The following is an 18,956-nucleotide window of genomic DNA, read 5'->3' as shown; positions in this document are numbered from 1 at the left end:
TGTAATGCAAGTAGCCAAGGCAATCGTTGATGTACTGCTGCCAAAGGTAGTGACCCTGGGAAACGTGGAGGCGATCATAGATGGCTTCGCAGCGATGGGATTCCCAAACTGCGGTGGGGCCATAGATGGAACTCACATCCCTATCCTGGCACCGGACCACCAGGCCACCCAGTACATTAACAGAAAGGGCTACTTTTCCATGGTGCTGCAAGCACTGGTGGACCACAGGGGACGTTTTACCAACATCTACGTGGGATGGCCGGGCAAGGTTCATGACGCTCGTGTTTTCAGGAACTCTGGTCTGTTTAGACGGCTGCAGCAAGGTATTTACTTCCCGGACCACAAAATAACTGTTGGAGATGTGGAGATGCCTATAGTCATCCTCGGGGACCCAGCCTACCCGCTAATGCCCTGGCTCATGAAGCCCTATACTGGCACCCTGGACACTGAAAAAGAACTCTTCAACTACCGGCTGAGCAAGTGCAGAATGGTGGTGGAGTGTGCTTTTGGCCGTCTCAAGGGGAGATGGAGAAGCTTACTGACTCGCTGTGATCTCAGCTAAACCAATATCCCCATTGTTATAGCAGCTTGCTGTGTGCTCCACAATCTCTGTGAGAGCAAGGGGGAGACCTTTATGGCAGGGTGGGAGGTTGAGGAAAATAGCCTGGCTGCTGATTACGCACAGCCAGACAGCCGGGCGATTAGAAGAGACCAGCGGGAAGCGCTGTGCATCCAGGAGGCGTTGAAAGCTAAGTTCCTGAGTGAGCAGGGTAACCTGTGACTTTAAAGTTTGTGTACAGAGAAGCTGAACCTGCCCCCGTTTCTTTACCCAGTTAATGTTGACTATCCTATCCAGTTACATACCCCCTTCACCCCCCTTCCAACACACGTTTCGAAATAAAAATAGTTCTACTTTGTTAATGCACACCGTTTTCTTTAATACTGTTTTCGCGGGAATTTTTTAAAACTGGGACGCAGACTGTGGTGCGGAGCGGGTGTAGTGTAGTGACGCGAATGAAGCTTCTAAACTCAAGGATTGACAGGCTCCGCTGCGGTGGGATGGTTGTTTCAACGGAGCCTGTCACCCCTCCTGATCAGGACTGTGTGTATGGGGGGGCTATGTGACTTTGTGGCAGGGGGAGGACGGTTACAGATCCCCTGCTGCGTGGCTCTGTGATCCTGCATAAGGACTGCCGCTTAAGATCTGTAACTGCCCTCCCCCGCCACAAAGTCACAGAGCAACCCACCCCCCACCACATAACATGAAAACCACCTCCCAGACTAACCAGGGTAACTAGTCACTGCATCACTGCACTGTGTATGTGCCCTGCTGCTGTACCTGCCCCCGCCTATGTACCCTGCCAAAGGTGACTGTCCTGTCCAATTACCAACCCCCTTTCCCCTCCTCCTCCAAAAGAACATGATTGAAACAGTAGTTAACAGAAACGTATTTTTTATTATCAACTACACATGGAACTGGGAGGTGAAACTTGGACGGGGGCTTGTGTCAGGCGGGAAGGAAAGAACTTTTCAAATTTTGGGGAATGAGAGCCTTCTGATACTAGAACTCTCTGCAGGGGTGGAGTGAGAGTTAGCACGGACTCTGCAGCCTCTCCTTCTTTGCACTTTGGGTGAGGTGGGTATGGGACTTGGTGGCGGGGGAGGGCGGTTAGAGAGACTGCAGCGGGGCTCTGTCCTCCTGTCTCCGTTCCTGCAGAACATCCACAAGGCGTCGGAGCGTGTCTGTTTGCTCCCTCAGTAGTCCAAGCAGCGTTTGAGTCGCCTGCTGGTCTTCCTGCCGCCACCTCTCCTCCCGATCCATGTTTGCTTGGTGCATTTGGGTCAAATTCTCCCGCCACTGGGTCTGCTGTGCTGCCTGGGCTCGGGAACAGGCCATAAGCTCCGAGAACATGTCTTCCCGTGTCCTCTTCTTCCTACGCCTAATCTGCGCTAGCCTCTGGGAGTGTGATGCCAGGCTAGGTTGTGAGACAGTCGCAGATGGGGCTGTGGAAATGGGAAAAAGGGAGTGAATTCCTCAGAAAGATAAATGTAGTTGTGAACAAAGAACATAGTCTTTCTCTGTGAACAAGACCATGCACAGCACCTATCACATGCGCACTCAGCACAAGGTCGAATTCTCGGCCTTCGCATTCAGTGCCTGGGGTCTTGCACAGCACATTTGAGAAGCGGGGCAGCACAACGGAATTTCTGTTGCAGGCAGACATGGTAAGCTGTAGACTTGTGGCAGTTTAAAACTTTTATATTAGCACTGGCCTCATTTCACATTTAAAGCAATGTCAGTCCCTGCTGCCAGCAATCCGGCAAGCGGGAACTCTGCCCCTGTCCCACCCCCTCGCGGCTGTCCCCGGGAACGATCCCTTTCGGCTGCCCCTCTCCCGCCTCCACCGCGTGGCTGCAAACCAGCGGTTACAGTTCTGTAAAGGAATGGGCAAGCAGTCCCAACACTAACATTCCCCTACCTAATTCAAAGCAGGTCACCATGGGCGACATCACCCTGATGAGGATCTCTGAGAGCGAGAGAATGCTTCGGGAGAGCCTCCAAAGACCAGGGCCGTATGCCGCCCTGCTGTGCAGAGCAATGATTCCCGAGTACTTGATAGTCTCGTGGCGCGGCAACGTGTCGTACTTCGGAGGACCCAATAAGGCCGCTCTCCCCAGGAACCTCATGCAACGGCTTTCCAATTACCTCCAGGAGAGCTTCATCGAGATGTCCCAGGAGGATTACTGCTCTATCCCCGGACATATAGACCGCATTTTACTGTAGCTGCAGTAGCAGGGACTAAACAGTAGAGCGGCTTGGGCAGGACAATCACGGAAAACCGGACATTGCTAGATTTTTTTTTCAAAACTTGCACTGCCCATGACTGAACCGTTAAGCGCCTAGGGCAAAGTAATCATGAACAACCCATTCTTTTAATTGTTAATATTCCTGTTCTGTTAAAAATAAATGTTTAGATGTTTACAACACTTACTGGCTGATCCTTCCCCAGATTCTGTGTCCGGGGTAACGGCTGGGGACGCTTGGTAGGGGATCTCTGTAAGGGTGATGAAGAGATCCTGGCTGTCGGGGAAATCAGCGTTGTGAGCGCTGCCGACTGCTTCGCCCTCCTCATCTCCTTCCTCATCTTCCCCGTCCCCTAACATGTCCGAGGAACCGGCCATGGACACTATCCCATCCTCAGAGTCCACGGTCAGTGGTGGGGTAGTGGTGGCGGCCGCACCGAGGATGGAATGCAGTGCCTCGTAGAAACGGGATGTCTGGGGATGGGATCCGGGGGGTCCGTTTGCCTCTTTGGTCTTCTGGTAGCCTTGTCTCAGCTCCTTGATTTTCACGCGGCACTGCGTTGCATCCCGGCTGTATCCTCTCTCTGACATGTCTCTAGAGATCTTCTCATAGACCTTTGCATTCCGTTTCTTGGAGCGCAGCTCAGAAAGCACGGACTCATCGCCCCACACAGCGATGAGATCCAAGACTTCCCGATCAGTCCATGCTGGGGCCCTCTTTCTATTCACAGACTGCACGGCCATCATTGCTGGAGAGCTCTGCATCGTTGCCAGTGCTGCTGTGATCGCCACGATGTCCAGACAGGAAATGAGATTCAAACTGGCCAGACAGGAAAAGGAATTCAAATTCAAATTTTCCCGGGGCTTTTCCTGTGTGGCTGGTCAGAGCATCCGAGCTCGTACTGCTGTCCAGAGCGTCAACAGAGTGGTGCACTGTGGGATAGCTCCCGGAGCTATTAGCGTCGATTTCCATCCACACCTAGCCTAATTCGACATGGCCATGTCGAATTTAGCGCTACTCCCCTCGTCGGGGAGGAGTACAGAAGTCGAATTAAAGAGACCTCTATGTCGAACTAAATAGCATCGCAGTGTGGACGGGTGCAGGGTTAATTCGATGTAACGGCGCTAACTTCGACATAAACGCCTAGTGTAGACCAGGCCCCAGATGCAGAAAAAGCAAATAAAGTGAGTAGAAAGGCAGACGATATAAAGAAACATTTTGCAGAATGCAGTGGGAAGAACAAAGACACTAGAACCACTGACTGGCTAAACACATGAGTATTAGAATCGGACTCTGAGGATGAAGGTACTGGTAATACTGCATTGCCATTACCAAATACATCAAAAGAATGTGAGATCCAGGCTAGCCGCAGACAAGGAGGAAGAAGTACCAGTTTTTTTTCAATCTCAAATGGATATGTATGTAACAAAAACCATTCCAGAGGTGAAACAAAAGAGACTTGAAAATGGCAGTGTGTGGTGGTTTTTTTTTTTTTTTTTTTTTTATGGCTGTAATATTCCCCTTTCTGTTGGATGCTCAGCTGCCTAAGACCAGGCTATAAAATACCCAGTTGAAAGCAGGTAGCGGGGAACTGTTAGATACAACTCCTGATGGCTTGAGGGTGGAAGCACACAAAGAATTACATGGAAAAATAGTTACATTCATATGAGATGGCTGGAGTAATGTGCACAATGAGCCAGTAATGGCTAAGTGTAGCAGATAAGGAAAACTGGCTTATATATCAGCAGTTGATATTGGAGACCAATAGAAGACTGGAAAGTACTATGCTACACTGGCAAGAGAAGCCAAGACCTTAGCAAATGAACTGTATGGTGGTGTTGAGCTTACCTGACAGACAATAAGAAAAAGATGCAAAAGATGAAGTGCTTTGGAACAAGATGACTATACTTTTGGTTACGGATGGATGTGCGTCACATTGGCTTTGTCTACTTGGACAAGACCCTACCCCCAAGTGATTTAATGAAACGTGTTGTAGATTTAGAAAAGCATTTTTGTAATCGCCATCACTCTGGAGCCTGGTAAAAAGAATGCCCCGGATCTGTAAACCTCCAAATTCCTGGTGAGACCTGATGGAACATTCAACTTGCCTGGAAACATATGTTAAAAATCACATCAGGATTGAGAGTGTTCACAAGGCAGAACTTCAGTGAATCTTTCAATCTTTTCAAACTTCAGATACATCCATTCAAAAGTGAGGCATAGGCTCAGTCTAGCCACTACATCGAAGTTGGTCTTTCGCTACAGAATGCGTGTGGCCAAATGGACCTGGATTGGTAGTCTGCAACTCTGCATGCCTCTGATTACATAATGCTTCAAGCCTACAACAGTGTGCATTATTTTCATATGGTTTTGACTTCTGAAAACTGAAATGAGTCATGACCTATAAAACTTCCTTGAGAAAATACTGAACCAAAATGTATAGACACTCTGGTGGTCAATATTATAATTACATATTCGTGTTACACCCACTGTGGTTTTATGTTTAATTTGGGGTTGTACAAATAAATCTCCAAATTTATGAAACTAAAACTAAGTGTAATATGATGTGCATTAATGAAACAGTTTTTAAAATAGCAAAATGCCTTAAACTGGGACTAAACTTTTTTTTCCCTCCCCTTCCCCAGGGTGGTAAAAAAAAAAAAATTGTAAAAACCACCTCTGGTAAACCATGCCATTCTGAAAAGCATGTGACTCCATCTACAGGATGCTTTTCTAAAATACCAGTCATAGCACTAGAAACTATAGTACTTGGTTTCACATGACTGCCATGATGCTGAATCAGGCATTACTGTGGTCATAGCTCTTAAATAAACATTTCTCCCAATACTAAGAGGAACTAACTGAAAACATGAAACTGGCAGATAAAAATCTTACTGCATTTCTTGAAATAATTTGTAACGTGAACAGTTGCTATTAAAAACAGATATTCGGAGTCTCATATAGCGGATTGTTTGAATGCAAAACTGGAGGAGGGAAAACTCTGTCCTAGAATAAACAGAGGAATTCTACAAATAGACTCCTTAACTAGATAAACTTTATTAGTGTGTTACAGGAAAATTCGTTACTCCTTGTGTGGAAAATGAGTTGGGCTCAGCTGGCTACTCCTGATGGGCCTGCAGTTGAATCCCCTCCATGCAATGTCAGCCTTGTCCCTGCCCAGCCTGGATTTTCTTTTTGCTTTACCCCACTGTTAACCTGTACCACTCCTCTCCCCCCCCCCCCCCCCCCCTGTCTTTAAGTAGAGAGTTAGATGGCAAGGAGTCAGTTTTGGGTTTTTTTCGTTTGCCCAACAGAGGGCCTCTGGTGTAGAAGAAGCAGCCAGGGTAGAATAAACTGAGGATTCTTTTTATTCCCTGTGTGTCCTAACCAAGAATTGGGAAGGGGAAAAGTCACACTGCACTTTACAAACAACTAGACATCAAACCCTGTATAATTTCACTAATAAAATAGTTCAAACTTTTCATACAATGAAGCTGTACATATACAACTGAAGAAACATTTTTAGGATTAATGGTTGCTCCATTCCCATCAACTAGGTAACAAAGCTGAAGAATATTCTGTCTTGGGGAATACCGCAAAGAATTGCCATTTCAAAATGGCTTCCATTTGCATGAGCTTTAAGCCAAAAGCTGCCCTAGCAAAAGTGGCTAGTGTCTCCTGACTGCATAGTGGGCTACCATCTTCTTCAAAAGGAGCTTAGTTGTGGATCATGGGAAGTGATTGACACTTTAAAAGAGGGCATTTTAGCTGATGGCAACCTGTGGCCTCATTCTGATTTGAGAACAATGGGAGGTGGTAGCCATTTTGAAAGATGGTAATCCTTTGTGACACTCTCTGAAAGAGAAGACTTCTGTAAAATGATGAAAAATAAAGTTAGGAAAAAATAGTGGCAAAAAATGACCATAATCCTAAATATTTTTAGAAACTATTTGTTGTACCTTATCTATTCTACAGGGGGAGGCAGGGAATCCCCAAATTGTATATTTTACAGTCTGAAGTCTAATTGTCTTCCTTCAAACTGAAGAATTTTACATGAATTCTCTCCTAAGCCACCGTAGCCAACTACAAGAGACTAACTGCACTGGAATGTCATTTGAACATTCAGCATTAAAATAAATTATGAAAATCTACAAGAAGGATTGTAAAATGTCAACTTCTGACCGAATGGTAAGGTTTTACAATCCTTCTTGTAGATTATGAAAATCTATTCGAATACTGAAAGGTATGTGTTGTAGATCCTTGCTTAAAAAGACTGAGATCTGTAGTGCTGATTTCCAACTACCACTGCTTTTAACATGCAGTAGGGATCTATCAAGACTTGCCTAAATAAAATTTGAAATTGTCAATTTTTCTTATTTTAAAGGGAAAATGTAGCTGTAGGATCATTTACTTGATTTCAGAGTTCTAGTAAATAAATACTACTTTACAAGTAAAGAAATTGTAATACAAATGTGTAACAAGTCACATACTCAAGAGCTCCAGCTGGAAGCTTTCAGCTGTTTTGCAGACATGCCATTTTGTGCCATATCTACAATAGTGGAGTGAAAATGCATTCTTATATATTGTGCTTTAAGTTTAGTTTTCTGGGGCATTTTCAGTAATCTAAACACTAGTTTAGATTGTAAAATCAAAATAGTAAATCGCAACTTTGATTTTTTTTTTTTTTTTTTTTACAATTTTGATTTGAGTTGAGATTGCTTTAGAACGTTAAGTAATGTGTAATAGCTAGTCTGGCAGAAATTTTTCTCTTAAATATATTTTGCAGCAGCAAATTTGAATAGATCAATGTCTTGCCACTATGTGTAGTTTTAAAAAACAAATGCCTGCTTTTTATAGCCTTTGCTATTGAAACACTAAAGATTACTATACAACTGAGTACAGTAGTTATCAACAAATTACTTACTGTAGTGAAAATAACGTCAAACTGGAAAGTGCTTCACTTATTGTAGAACTGAAAGATACTTGCCACTGGCTCACTGGTAAATGAGTAACAGAACTGGCATCCATTCAGTTTTTTCTTCTAAAAGAACTAATACAATAGCATTCAGATTTTAGTGGTATCTCTTCTTTGTTAGTCTTGTTTTGGCACATGGATTTAGCTACTGAAATCACAAAAAATACACAAGTCTTTGTCTAGCCATTGTAGGAAGCTTGTAAATTTCAGAAACTTCTAATCTTTTAGTTGTCAGTACAAACTAATGAAATTCTAGAGTATCTGTGACAGTGTGCTCACATTTGTATAAGATTTCTATTTCTTGTGGGATATGTAACTCTATTGGCAGCACAGCTACCTTTTTCAATTCTGCATCAAAATGGCTAACACCAATTCAGTGTCTGTTTGCTTTCCCTAAAATTGTTACTTTTGTTGGTGACAGCAGCATGAGTATGACTAGAACCTGTTTTCACTACAAAAAGAGGAAGATCTTTAGCTATCAGCATTCTACTCTGTGCAGACATTCAAACTGTCCTATAAATATTTAATACCTCGCATCTCTGCCTTCCATAAAATGTCATCAAAAAGTATTGCTAAATTGTAGCATTTGACTTCTGCCTGTGGCTAACTTACTCCGTACACTTGCAATATGTCTTTTTCTGTGTAATAGAAACCACTGCCTTGTTGAAAGCTTATTAAAGAATAGCTGTATTGGTTTATTCAGATGGGGAAAAATAGTAACATGCCTCATATCAGCATTGTGATATTTATTTGAGATTAATCTAAAATGGGATGCATTTAAAATGGTTCCAAGAATTTCTCGTTTAGCTAGTTGTGGTGGTACATGGTAGTTGTTGGTGTCTGGACACTTTCCACAACCTTTTGAGAGGGCAGTTAATTTTAAAGATTACTGAACTGTACTTTGAATGAGGAACAGTAAGTAGTTCATTAGAAATTCTGGCCTTCAACCATTCTCTGCTCTAATGACTGCTTCTTGGAGCAGCTTCTCCTGGAATCCACAAGAGGAGAGGCAATTCTTGATTTAGTTCTAAATGGAACACAAGGTCTGGTCCAGGAGGTGAATATAGCTGAACTGCTCAGTAATAGCGACCATAATGTAATTAAATTTAACATCCTTGGGGGGGATGCCAAATAACACCCCCCTCAGTAGCATTTACTTCAAAAAGGGGAACTACACAAAAATGAAGAAGCTAGTTAAACAGAAATTCAAAGGATCAGTCACAAGTGTGAAATGCATGCAGACTGCTTGGAGAAAACATTTAAAAAGACTATCCTAGAGGCTCAGCCTAAATGTATTGCGCCCCTTCCCCCCCCCCCCCCCAACAGTGAGAGGACCAAAAATAGCCAACATGGGAAAACAGCAGCGTAAAAAGAGATGGTTAGAGGCAAAAAGGCATCCTATAGAAATTGGAAGTCAAATCTTAATGAGGAAAATAGAAAGGAGCATAAAGCTTCCCAAGAGTCAGTGAGGCCAGGCCACTGGAGGAATGAGGTGCTGATAGAGCATTTAAGGAAGACAGGGCCATTGGGAAGAAGCTAAATGAATTCTTTGTACAGGTCTTCACTGCAGAAGATATGGGGGAGATCCCCCACATCTGAACCATTATTTTTAGGTGACATATCTCAATCTGAAACAGTTCCTCAGATATCGATAGAAGAGGTATTGGAAAAAATTGATAAATTAAGCTAAAGTCACCAGGACCAGATGATATTCACCCAAGAATTGTGAAAGTTCTGCAATTTCATATTTGCATTCCAATTGTGGTATGTAACCTATCGCTGACATCCGCTTCTGTACCACATAACTGGAGGATAGCTAATGGAATGTAGCTCCAGTGGTGATCCTGGCAACTAAAGGCCGGTAACCCTAACTTCAGTGCCTGGCAAATTGGTTGATGCGATGGTAAAGAACATAATTATCAGACACATAGATGAATATAATATGTTGGGGAAGAGTCAACATGGCTTTCGTAACAGGAAATCATGCCTTACCAATCTATTGAAATTCTTTGAGGGAGTCGTCAAACATGGACAAGGGTGATTCAGTGGATATAGTGTACTTGGATTTTCAGAAAGCCTTTGATAGCATCCCTCACTCTTAAGCAAAGCAAAGAGTCCTGGGATAAGAGGGAAGGTCTTCTCATGGATCAGTTTAAAAGACAGGAAACAAAGGGTAGGAATAAATGGTCAGTTTTCAGAATGGAGACTGGTAAATAGCTGTGTCCCCCAATGATCTGTACTGGGGCCTATGCTATTCAACATATTCATAAATGATTTGGAAAAAAGGGGTAAATAGTGAGAGGGCAAAATTTGCAGACAATAAAAATACTCAAGATAGTTAAATCCAAAGTTGACTGCAAAGAGTTAAAGGGATCTCCCTAAACTGGGTGACTAGGTGCCAAAATGGCAGATGAAATTCAGTGTTAAGTGCAAAGTAATGCACATTGGAAAACATAATCCCTACTATCCATACAAAATTATGGGATCTAAATTAGCTGTTCCCACTCAAAAAGGAGATCTTGAAGTCATTGTGGATAGTTCTTTTGAAAACATCCACTCCCTATGGAGCAGTAGTCAAAAGAGAGAAGTGTTGGGCACCAAAAGATATACTGGAATTAGAGAAGGTACAAAGAAGGGCAACAAAAATTATTGGGGGGGGGGTATATTACAGCTTCCATAATAGGAAAGATTAAAAAGACTGGGACTGTTCAGTTTGAAAAGGGTTGGGTGGGTGGAGGGAGAGGATAGAGGACTATAAAATCATGAGTGGTCTAGAGAAAGTGAATAGGGAAGTATTATTTACCCCTTCACATAACAAATGAAGCAGAGGTCACCCACTGAAATGAACAGTCAGAAGGTTTAAAACAAACAAAAGCAAGTACTTCACACAATGTACAGTCAACCTGTAGAACTTGTTGCCAGGGGATGTTGTAAAGGCCAAAACTGGGTTTGAACTGGATTAAAAAAAGAATTTAGGTAAGTTCATGGAGGATATGGCTGTCAGCCAAGATGGTCAGGGATCCAACCCCATGCTCCGGATGTCCCTAAACTTCTGAGTGCCAGAAACTGGGACTGGACCACAGGGGATGTGGATCACTCGAAATTGCCCTGTTCTGTTGATTCCCTCTGAAGCATCTGGCAGTGGCCACTATCAGAAGACAGGATACTGGGCTAGATGGACCGGTGATATCACTTAGTATGAACATTCTTATGCTTCTGCTAATTCCAGTATAGTTAGTGATTCTGTCTTTCTGTCTTCCGTTTGCAATTGAGTCCCAGTCCTGCAAGCGCACATCTGGCCAACTCAATACAAGTAGTCCCCAAATTACCAAACTTTGCGAGTGTCTGCAGAATTGGGCCTGTAATTTCAAAGTATGCCTCACGTGGTCACTTGGTAAAGGTCATGTTCCCTGGTGGGCAATACAGGTCCTGTTTGGGCTCATGAGGAATGGTTGGAAGAAGGGCCATGCTATGTATCTGTTTTTGTGCATCTGATATTGCTTTTAATACCTAATATTCTGCCTTCACTTTGTTTGCTCCTGATACACTGAATATGGCTAGAATTGGAGAACGATATCTCCCATCCCAACTTGCCACAAACAGTACATTAGAATTATTCTTGCAAACTAGTTGGCACTGCTTGATCCCCTTCTACTGGAATTGTTCAGTGGGTGTAGCAAAGAACCAAATACAAGGAGACACTAAATACTGTATTTAGCCCCTCGAGCTCTTAAATCATGTGTTTTTTCAACCAGGAGCATTGTCAGGATTTTAAATTGAAGCTTTCTTTACAACCATCCTCGTACTTGGTGTGGGAGGTCTTTACTTTAAGATGTGTTTGTACTAGGTACAGGCTTCTGCTTTTGCAAGGAGTGAAGCAAAGGAATGGGACGTGAAGCATAGAATGGAAGCCAGAAGAGAACTGGTTTAGGAAAACCAACAGCTATTATACATTGTGGTACCACTTAGCAGTTTTAAGACCACTTTTTAAGTCCACCATTTTAAGCCCACTTTTCTCCATCCTTGGACAAAAAATAAAAATCTTCCTGTAGCCTGAAATGTTGCACGCATGCTATATGCCAATTTTTTGGGAAGTCTGAAGTAAATCAGGCAGATATTTCCAAGTAGTGTTTTCACATCTTCAATTTAGTTATATTTTTTGTCTTGTCTTTTCAAAACTCAGACTTCAGAGCTGAAAGACTTCAAAGTTCTTTCATACTTAGTTTTCACTGGGGATATCAGTTTTATTCTGTGTAGACATCTAGTGATTTACTGCGTTTCTAACCCACCCCACACACTGGAAAATCCACATCCTGATTTGGGGGTTTGAACATTTTCTCTGTATACAGAGATACATTTATACCCACATGCTGTAACTTTTCATGCACTGCCAAGAAAAGCCACATGCCTCTATAATTGCAGATAATACTTTAATGTACAAACCACTCTCAGTATATGGCAGACAAGCAGTCAAGTTCAATCAGATTAGACTGGTGCTTGTTTTTACTTTCAACCTTAAGGAGTCACTTAGCTTTAAATCAAGGGCAAGTGTCCCTGGTTAACTTCTTGGTTTTGGTTTCAGCTTCTTTAGGTATGGGAACAGCAATTTGCAGAGTCTCACAGCCTGTGTAGTAGCCTCCCAATCCAGTAAACCTTGATTGAGATATGCAAGTAGGTCTGCTAAAGCTGCTGACTAGTCCAGGTACTTAGTCCGACACTTTCCAAAAGCCGTTTAGGGGTGTCTCACCATCTTTTGTCTCACGGAAAATAGATATGAAAGATAAACAATAGATTCTTGGATTACCTCTTAGCAGTCTTTTGCAGATAGCCCTGTGTATTACAGATCCTTTAATTACAGTTTTGAAATGGGTCTCTTACCCTTAATGACTTGCAATATACATCTGGGCTTCCTAAATCTCTGAGTAACGTATGTTTTATTGCAGGAAGGGTCTGAAGGCAAATCTATAACTCAAATATACAGATTAAACAATCCTCTTTTTTTTTTTTTTCCCCCTTGCCTTTGGGGGGGTGGGGGAGGCAGTGTCAGGTGGGCTGTCATGGAAAAAGTTCCAAAGACCCTTTTTGGTTTCTTGTGTTGTGTATATCCTAGTTGAGTAACAGAGAAAACAGGTCAACTGCTCCCTCCTCCCTGAGTCTCTTTTCTTTAGAGGAGACAGCTGGCTATTCTGCTTCAGTACTTGTAACGGTACTAGTTGGTACATGAAAGCTTTATAAAATTAGTTTATGATTTGGGTTTTTATTTCATATTCCTCCATACTTAGTAGTATCTCGGAGTCTAGCTCCTAAAAATCCTTGGCCAAAACTATCCAAACCCAACAAAATTTTACTTTGCTTCTTGCAGCAAAGACACAGTTGAGTTATACTGTGATATCCCATTTAAAAAAAAATACCATGTGTCTAGACTTCAAATCCATTAAGTGAAATCATTGGATTCTAGGGGAAGGTGGGGAGGAGGGATGGCAGGAAGGGAGGAATCACATGTTTCACAGCAACATAATTGTCCTCCTGCCTGTCCACCTTTAGTGCTTCAAGTCTAGAACTGTTCTCCTAGAGAGAACAGCAGTTATCAGTTGCTATTTGATGCTTTTTTCTGAGTCCTTCTACTTAGTGTGTCATGCATGGCCAGCAATTCATAAAGATCTCAAAGGTTTAAAGAATGGCACGTCCCTTTTTTTGAAGGACAGAAAAGGGACCTTATAATGAGGACCCTTGAAACATGGTATTGGTCTTATTCTGGAAGGCTCAGGGGTATATCCCTTAGTCTTGAACCTTACGTTCAAACAAAATAAGGTTGACTTGTTTGCAGAGGAATTCACTATTATTACTAAGGATATGATTTAGTCATGGAGATCACAGCTGTCATGGATTCTGTGACTTTACCAGAACTCCGTGACTTCTTTGGCTTCAGCTGGGACTGTGCATCCCTGCCTTGCAGATGGGGCTGCAGGACTGTGCCCCCTGGGGCTGGGGCTCTGCTCCCCTACCCCACAGCTGGGTCGGGAGCCAGGACTGTGTGCCACCCACTCTCCTGCCAGGGCTGGAGCTGTGCACTGCCCCCTAGGACCGCAGATGGAGCCATACGCCCCTGCCTTGTGGCTTTGGTCAGGGTTGCAGCTGTGCACGCACACCTGTGGCTGTAGCCGGAGCTGTGCACCTGTGGCCAGCTCCAGAGCCGGCGCTATGCGAGCTAGCTCGCTCCCCCTCCTATGGTGGTGGTGCTCTAGCTGTCATTCATGCATGCCCCCCCTTCGCCCCCTTCCGCTCTGCTCCCTGGTTATTTTTAGTAAAGCCACAGAGGTCACAGGCTCCTGTGAATTTTTGTTTATTGCCTGTGATCTGTCCATGATAAAATCTTAACCTTAACAATTACCCATAAAAATAAATAATTCTACTGAAATTCCCTCATGAGTTTGCAGTAGATGACTACCAGTTATTCAGTGATCATTATGCAGATGGCTATAGAACCAGTTTGAGAGAAGGCTCTGTGTGTGTGTGTGTGTGTGTGTGGGGGGGGGGGGTTCATAGGCATGAGGAGTTGCTGAGCTTACTGAAGAAGTTGGGGGGGAGGGAGGGGAGAGAAAGAGTTCTTTAACTAACTGAAAGACCAGAAAACTTTATGAAGTATTTTTCAGAAGAGCTGTTAAAGTAGAAGGAGCATATATTGAAATGCAGTATGTAAAGATGCTGTAACTCACAAGAGAACCATTCACAGTTAATAGTGCATGTCCTTCAGGCAATCTTTTCAACGCACAGTAGTGTATATTGTGTGCTGAGCAGTATCCTGTTGCACAGTTCAGTTCTGTTCTCTATCTTGCTAGGCATCCTGTTGGCAACTCTCTCTCTTCTGAATAAACTGAATTAAAACAGCACTTATGAGCTTACATGTTCACAAGAAAAAGCTGTAGCTGGGAATTATCATATTGGCTGCAGACGTTCTTGCTGTTTCCAAGTACTTAAAATCTTATTTGTAGCCAATGCATCTGGGAGACTGTGTAGGGAACATAAAACACTAAAAGTTTCAACTAGTTTCATTTTCTCTCTGAAAATAATAGACTACTATATGGTTAAAAAAAAATCGATTACTAAAATGAAAATAATTTTGTATATAATATTTATTTTAGTTTAGTCTGCACTGGCCAGCACTTTCTGTATAGACAGTTTAATTGTTTCCCTGACTAGTCAGTCTCTCTTCTTGCTGAAAAGAAGACTCTTTATAAACCTAAACAAAGAGCTGAAAAACATCTCTTCTCCTCCCTTCCCGCCCCCCCCCCCCCCCCCAATTAAATGACTTCAGGATGCTACTTAAAGACCACACCATCAAACATAATTGATTTTTTTAAATTTTTTATTGCTGAATTACAAAAAGTTCAAGTTTCTGAATGTCCTTTTAATATAACTTTGTAGCTTGCAATTACAACAAAATATCAGAAAAAAATCACAATCTATATTCTTTCTTCTTTGTTTTGCAGACCGTGAGGACCAATCAATTCTTTGCACGTAAGTAAACAAAATAATAAGTTGGCTGTTTTTTATCATATTAGTGATAGTACAAGGAACTTCGCTACTATTGCCGGGATAGATTACTCTTAGTGTTTCTCTCAGCAGCTGCTTGTAACAATTAGCAACACATAATATAAAATCTAATCTAGTCTGGTATAGAGATGTTGACTCGTTCATAAAATGGTGCATTTGAACTTTGTCCCACTATCAACTTACTGAAAGTGTTAAATAGCATTTACCACTCGATAAGCATAATATCTTAAAAAAAAAAAACAACCATCATAAATCAAACAAGTGAATCTCTCTAATTTATAGATCATTAATATTCTGATAATGTTAAACCATACTGTAACTATTCAAAGTGTAGAGACTAGCTGAATAACTACAATAAAAGATCAGTTGCCTACTTGGCAGGTTCAACTTCAAAATTCACTCAAACTAAGATGGTCTTTTTTTAAAATTTTTTGTTTGTCATCATTTATCCTATATTATTGGTGGCATATAGTGCAAGGGATCTTGTTTGGACATTTAAAAACATAGTGAGAACCCCCAAATGCAAATGAGTTTCTGAAGAAACTGGCTGGTTCTTTACTTTCTCATCTCTCTCCAGCTGGCTAATAGTTTAGGTTGGACTTCATTTCTGGCCTCCCCTGAATGAGTTAACATTTGAAGGGCCTCCTAGCTAATTTACAATCTTCCCTGTCAGTCATAGCTCCATGTCTGTTAACCTAGGAGCCAGCTTATTTACTTAACTTCAAAACATTTCTCCTAAGGGCTTGTTTATATTAGCTTTCCTATCTCCAATTCGATTACCAATTAACTCATTATAGGTAACATGTCTGTGAAGGATTCATAGACTCATAGACTCATAGACTTTAAGGTCAGAAGGGACCATTATGATCATCTGGTCTGACCCCCTGCATGCTGCAGGCCATAAAACCGTCCCTACCCCTTCCCTGGACTCTGCTGTTGAAGTCCCCAATCCTGTTTTTAGTGACTTCAATCGGCAGAGACCCTCGGCAGAGTTTGGACACTACCACAAATGTTTGTTCCAGGACACACATGCTTATAGGTTACCCTAGGGCACTGTAGAGGTCCGGACTCACCCCTGCGGCGCCCCCTGCTGGTTACTCTGGGGAATCAGCTCAATCCAGCCTCCGGAGCGCCCTCTGCAGGCCGGTGACCCAACTTGTCGTCTTCTGGTGCCCATGTCCCTCCCAGGACACCCGGTGCCCCTATTACTGGGATGCTGCCCCCTGGCAGTACCCCACAGATTTGGGTCTCCCCTCCCCGGGGAACCCCCACCCATTATCCCCACCTTGCCTCAGCACTAGGCCACTGCCAGTCACCAAGTAGTCCCCACTCCCTGGGGCAGACTGCAGTATAGGCCACTCATCACTGGCAAGGGGGGTTTGGACCTGCTGCCTTGGATTAGCCCTGGGCTGCCCTCTGTAACCCCCCAGTACCCATTGGCCTAAGACTAGGCCGCAGCCTGGGGTTTTCCAGGCTGGAGTTCCCCAGCCCTGCTCCCTGCAGCCAGGCCCTTCTCTCCCTGAATGCAGAGAGAGACTCTGGAGCTCCTGGCTCCCAGCCTCTTTATACAGGCCAGCTGAATCCGTTTGGGGCGTGGCCCGAGCTGCAGCCACTTCCCCCGATCAGCTCAGCCTTCATGCTGCCTGCTCCCTGGGCTATCTCAGGCCCTTCCAGGCAGGAGCAGGTGTCCACCCTGCTACAGGCACCCAAAGCTTAACAGACTGGATCCCTGCCTATCCAACCAGAAGCAAAAAGTCTAATATTTCCCAGCCTATAAAGTAATATCTAAGAAGCTGGAGAAGGATTGGGTTTCCCAGGGTAGGAGATGGTACATTCCAAATGCAGGGCTACCCTTCACCCTCTCATTGAAAAATGAGTTAGGGCCAGTAGTGTTCAAATGACTATTGTTTTACAAAACAGAAACTCCCTCTATGAGGAGGACAGCTTTAGGACAATGTCCCCCAAAGCAAGAATAAACCCTTTGCCCTGCTTTTGATGACTGGAAGCTCCCAGGTCTTGTTTCCTAGCAGGAGCAGACAACCCAGCAGCTGCCACTGAAGTTCAGTGGGAGCCTCTCCAGTGTAGCTCTACACAAAATCAATATAGCTTACATTAAATGGATTAAAAACTGGCTAACTAGTAAATTTCAAAAAGTAACTGTAGATGGAATCATCATTCAATGAGGATATTCTTGGTGCAGTCCCACAGGTTCTTGGTTTATTGCTATTCAGTATCTTTATCAATGATCTGGAAGAAAATATAAAATCATTACTACCAAACTTGCAGATGACACAACTGGTTGCAGTATTAATAATGAATGGGGCAGATTGGTTCTAAAGGCTGACTTGAATTGCTTGTTGAAATGGGCTCATTTAAACAAGGTGTATCTTAATAAAGTCAAATACAGGGTCATGCATCTGGGGACAATGAATGTAGGTGACACTTGCAAGATGTACTGGATCTTGGAATTGCAGTCATGCTGAACAGGATTTAGGGATCAAAGCAGATAACCATTTGAACATGTGCTTCCAGTGCAATGCTGGAGTTAAGGAGATCAATATGATCCTCTGTATAAGCAGGGAAATACAAAGTAGAAGTAGTGAGGTGGTATGGTCTCTGTATATGGCTCTGGTAATTTAATTACTGGAATACTGTCTAGTTCTGGTCCACATATCAGAAATGTCAAAATTAGAAAGTATGTTTAGGACAGAGCTACAAGAATGACTTGAGGTTTGGAAAACATCTCTTTATATGAGACTTTAGAAGCTCCATCTCTAACTTATCCGAGAGAAGGTTAAGGGGTGACTTGATAATCTAAAAGTACCTACGTGGAGAGGCGATCTCTAATAACACTTTAATCATAACAAGATCTGGTAGTTGGAATCTGAAGCTAGACAAGATCAATCTGGAAATAAGGTGCAGGTTTTTACAGTAATGTTCATTAACCGTTGGAAGAACTTACCTGTGTTTCTGAAGTTCCCTCTATTGCCTGTGGCAGCAAGACAAACTGGCAAGTGTCTGACCTGGTAGTTCTTAGCTCCAACTAAATCTCTCAATGCCTCAAAAATTTTCAGAACTTCTCTGCTCTGCTGATGTAATGCCTGTCTGAACTGAATATTGGTTGCCAGACACCCCTCACCCCCCTCCCCTCCCCCGGACTCCTCAAAATGGTGGATTTGAAACCTACGGGTTTCAGGTCCTTCCGGTCCGGTGATGGACAAATTCCCCAAAAGATGGACAAGATGGACTAATTCCTCTCTTGTTTAGAACAGTCTCATATAATGAATTGATGTTTGTCTATATTTCTCTTTGGATATGCACAAACAGTGCAGCTAAAGCTTCCTCCTCTTGGGGCAATCTATTAAATTCTCTTCAGTTCTTGAGGAGACTAACACCTGTCACCCAACAACCGAAAACCCAACTTTGTCCAGTGCTCAATCTAGCAGACAAGTGACTCCCAAAGACCAGACCACAACAGAGAAGACTGCAAAAGAAAGACCTGGCTCCAGCACATATGCCCCTGGTGCCAAAGCAGACCACATGGCTTCAGACATTGGCACCAAAAAGGACATAGTCCCAGATTCTGGTAGTAGAGGTGTTTAAGGGGGGCCACTCCAAACA

General features: G+C 43.1%; 1 protein-coding gene across 7 annotated transcripts in view; it reads left to right on the top strand.

The window, feature by feature from the left end:
• MYH10 (myosin heavy chain 10) overlaps positions 1 to 18,956 on the top strand; it is a 156,161-nt gene that overhangs the window by 43,566 nt on the left and 93,639 nt on the right. For all 7 annotated transcript variants that reach the window (XM_065563317.1, XM_065563321.1, XM_065563319.1 and 4 more), the window contains exon 4: positions 15,272 to 15,299. In XM_065563317.1, coding sequence (XP_065419389.1) covers positions 15,272 to 15,299 — 28 coding nt within the window. The remainder of the gene's footprint in view (positions 1 to 15,271; positions 15,300 to 18,956) is intronic.

The sequence above is a fragment of the Chrysemys picta genome, chromosome 12 (assembly GCF_011386835.1).
Source record: "Chrysemys picta bellii isolate R12L10 chromosome 12, ASM1138683v2, whole genome shotgun sequence".
In the NCBI taxonomy this organism is placed as follows: domain Eukaryota; kingdom Metazoa; phylum Chordata; order Testudines; family Emydidae; genus Chrysemys; species Chrysemys picta.
Note: the sequence above shows the minus strand (reverse complement) of the source record. Positions and strands in the feature narration are given on the sequence as shown.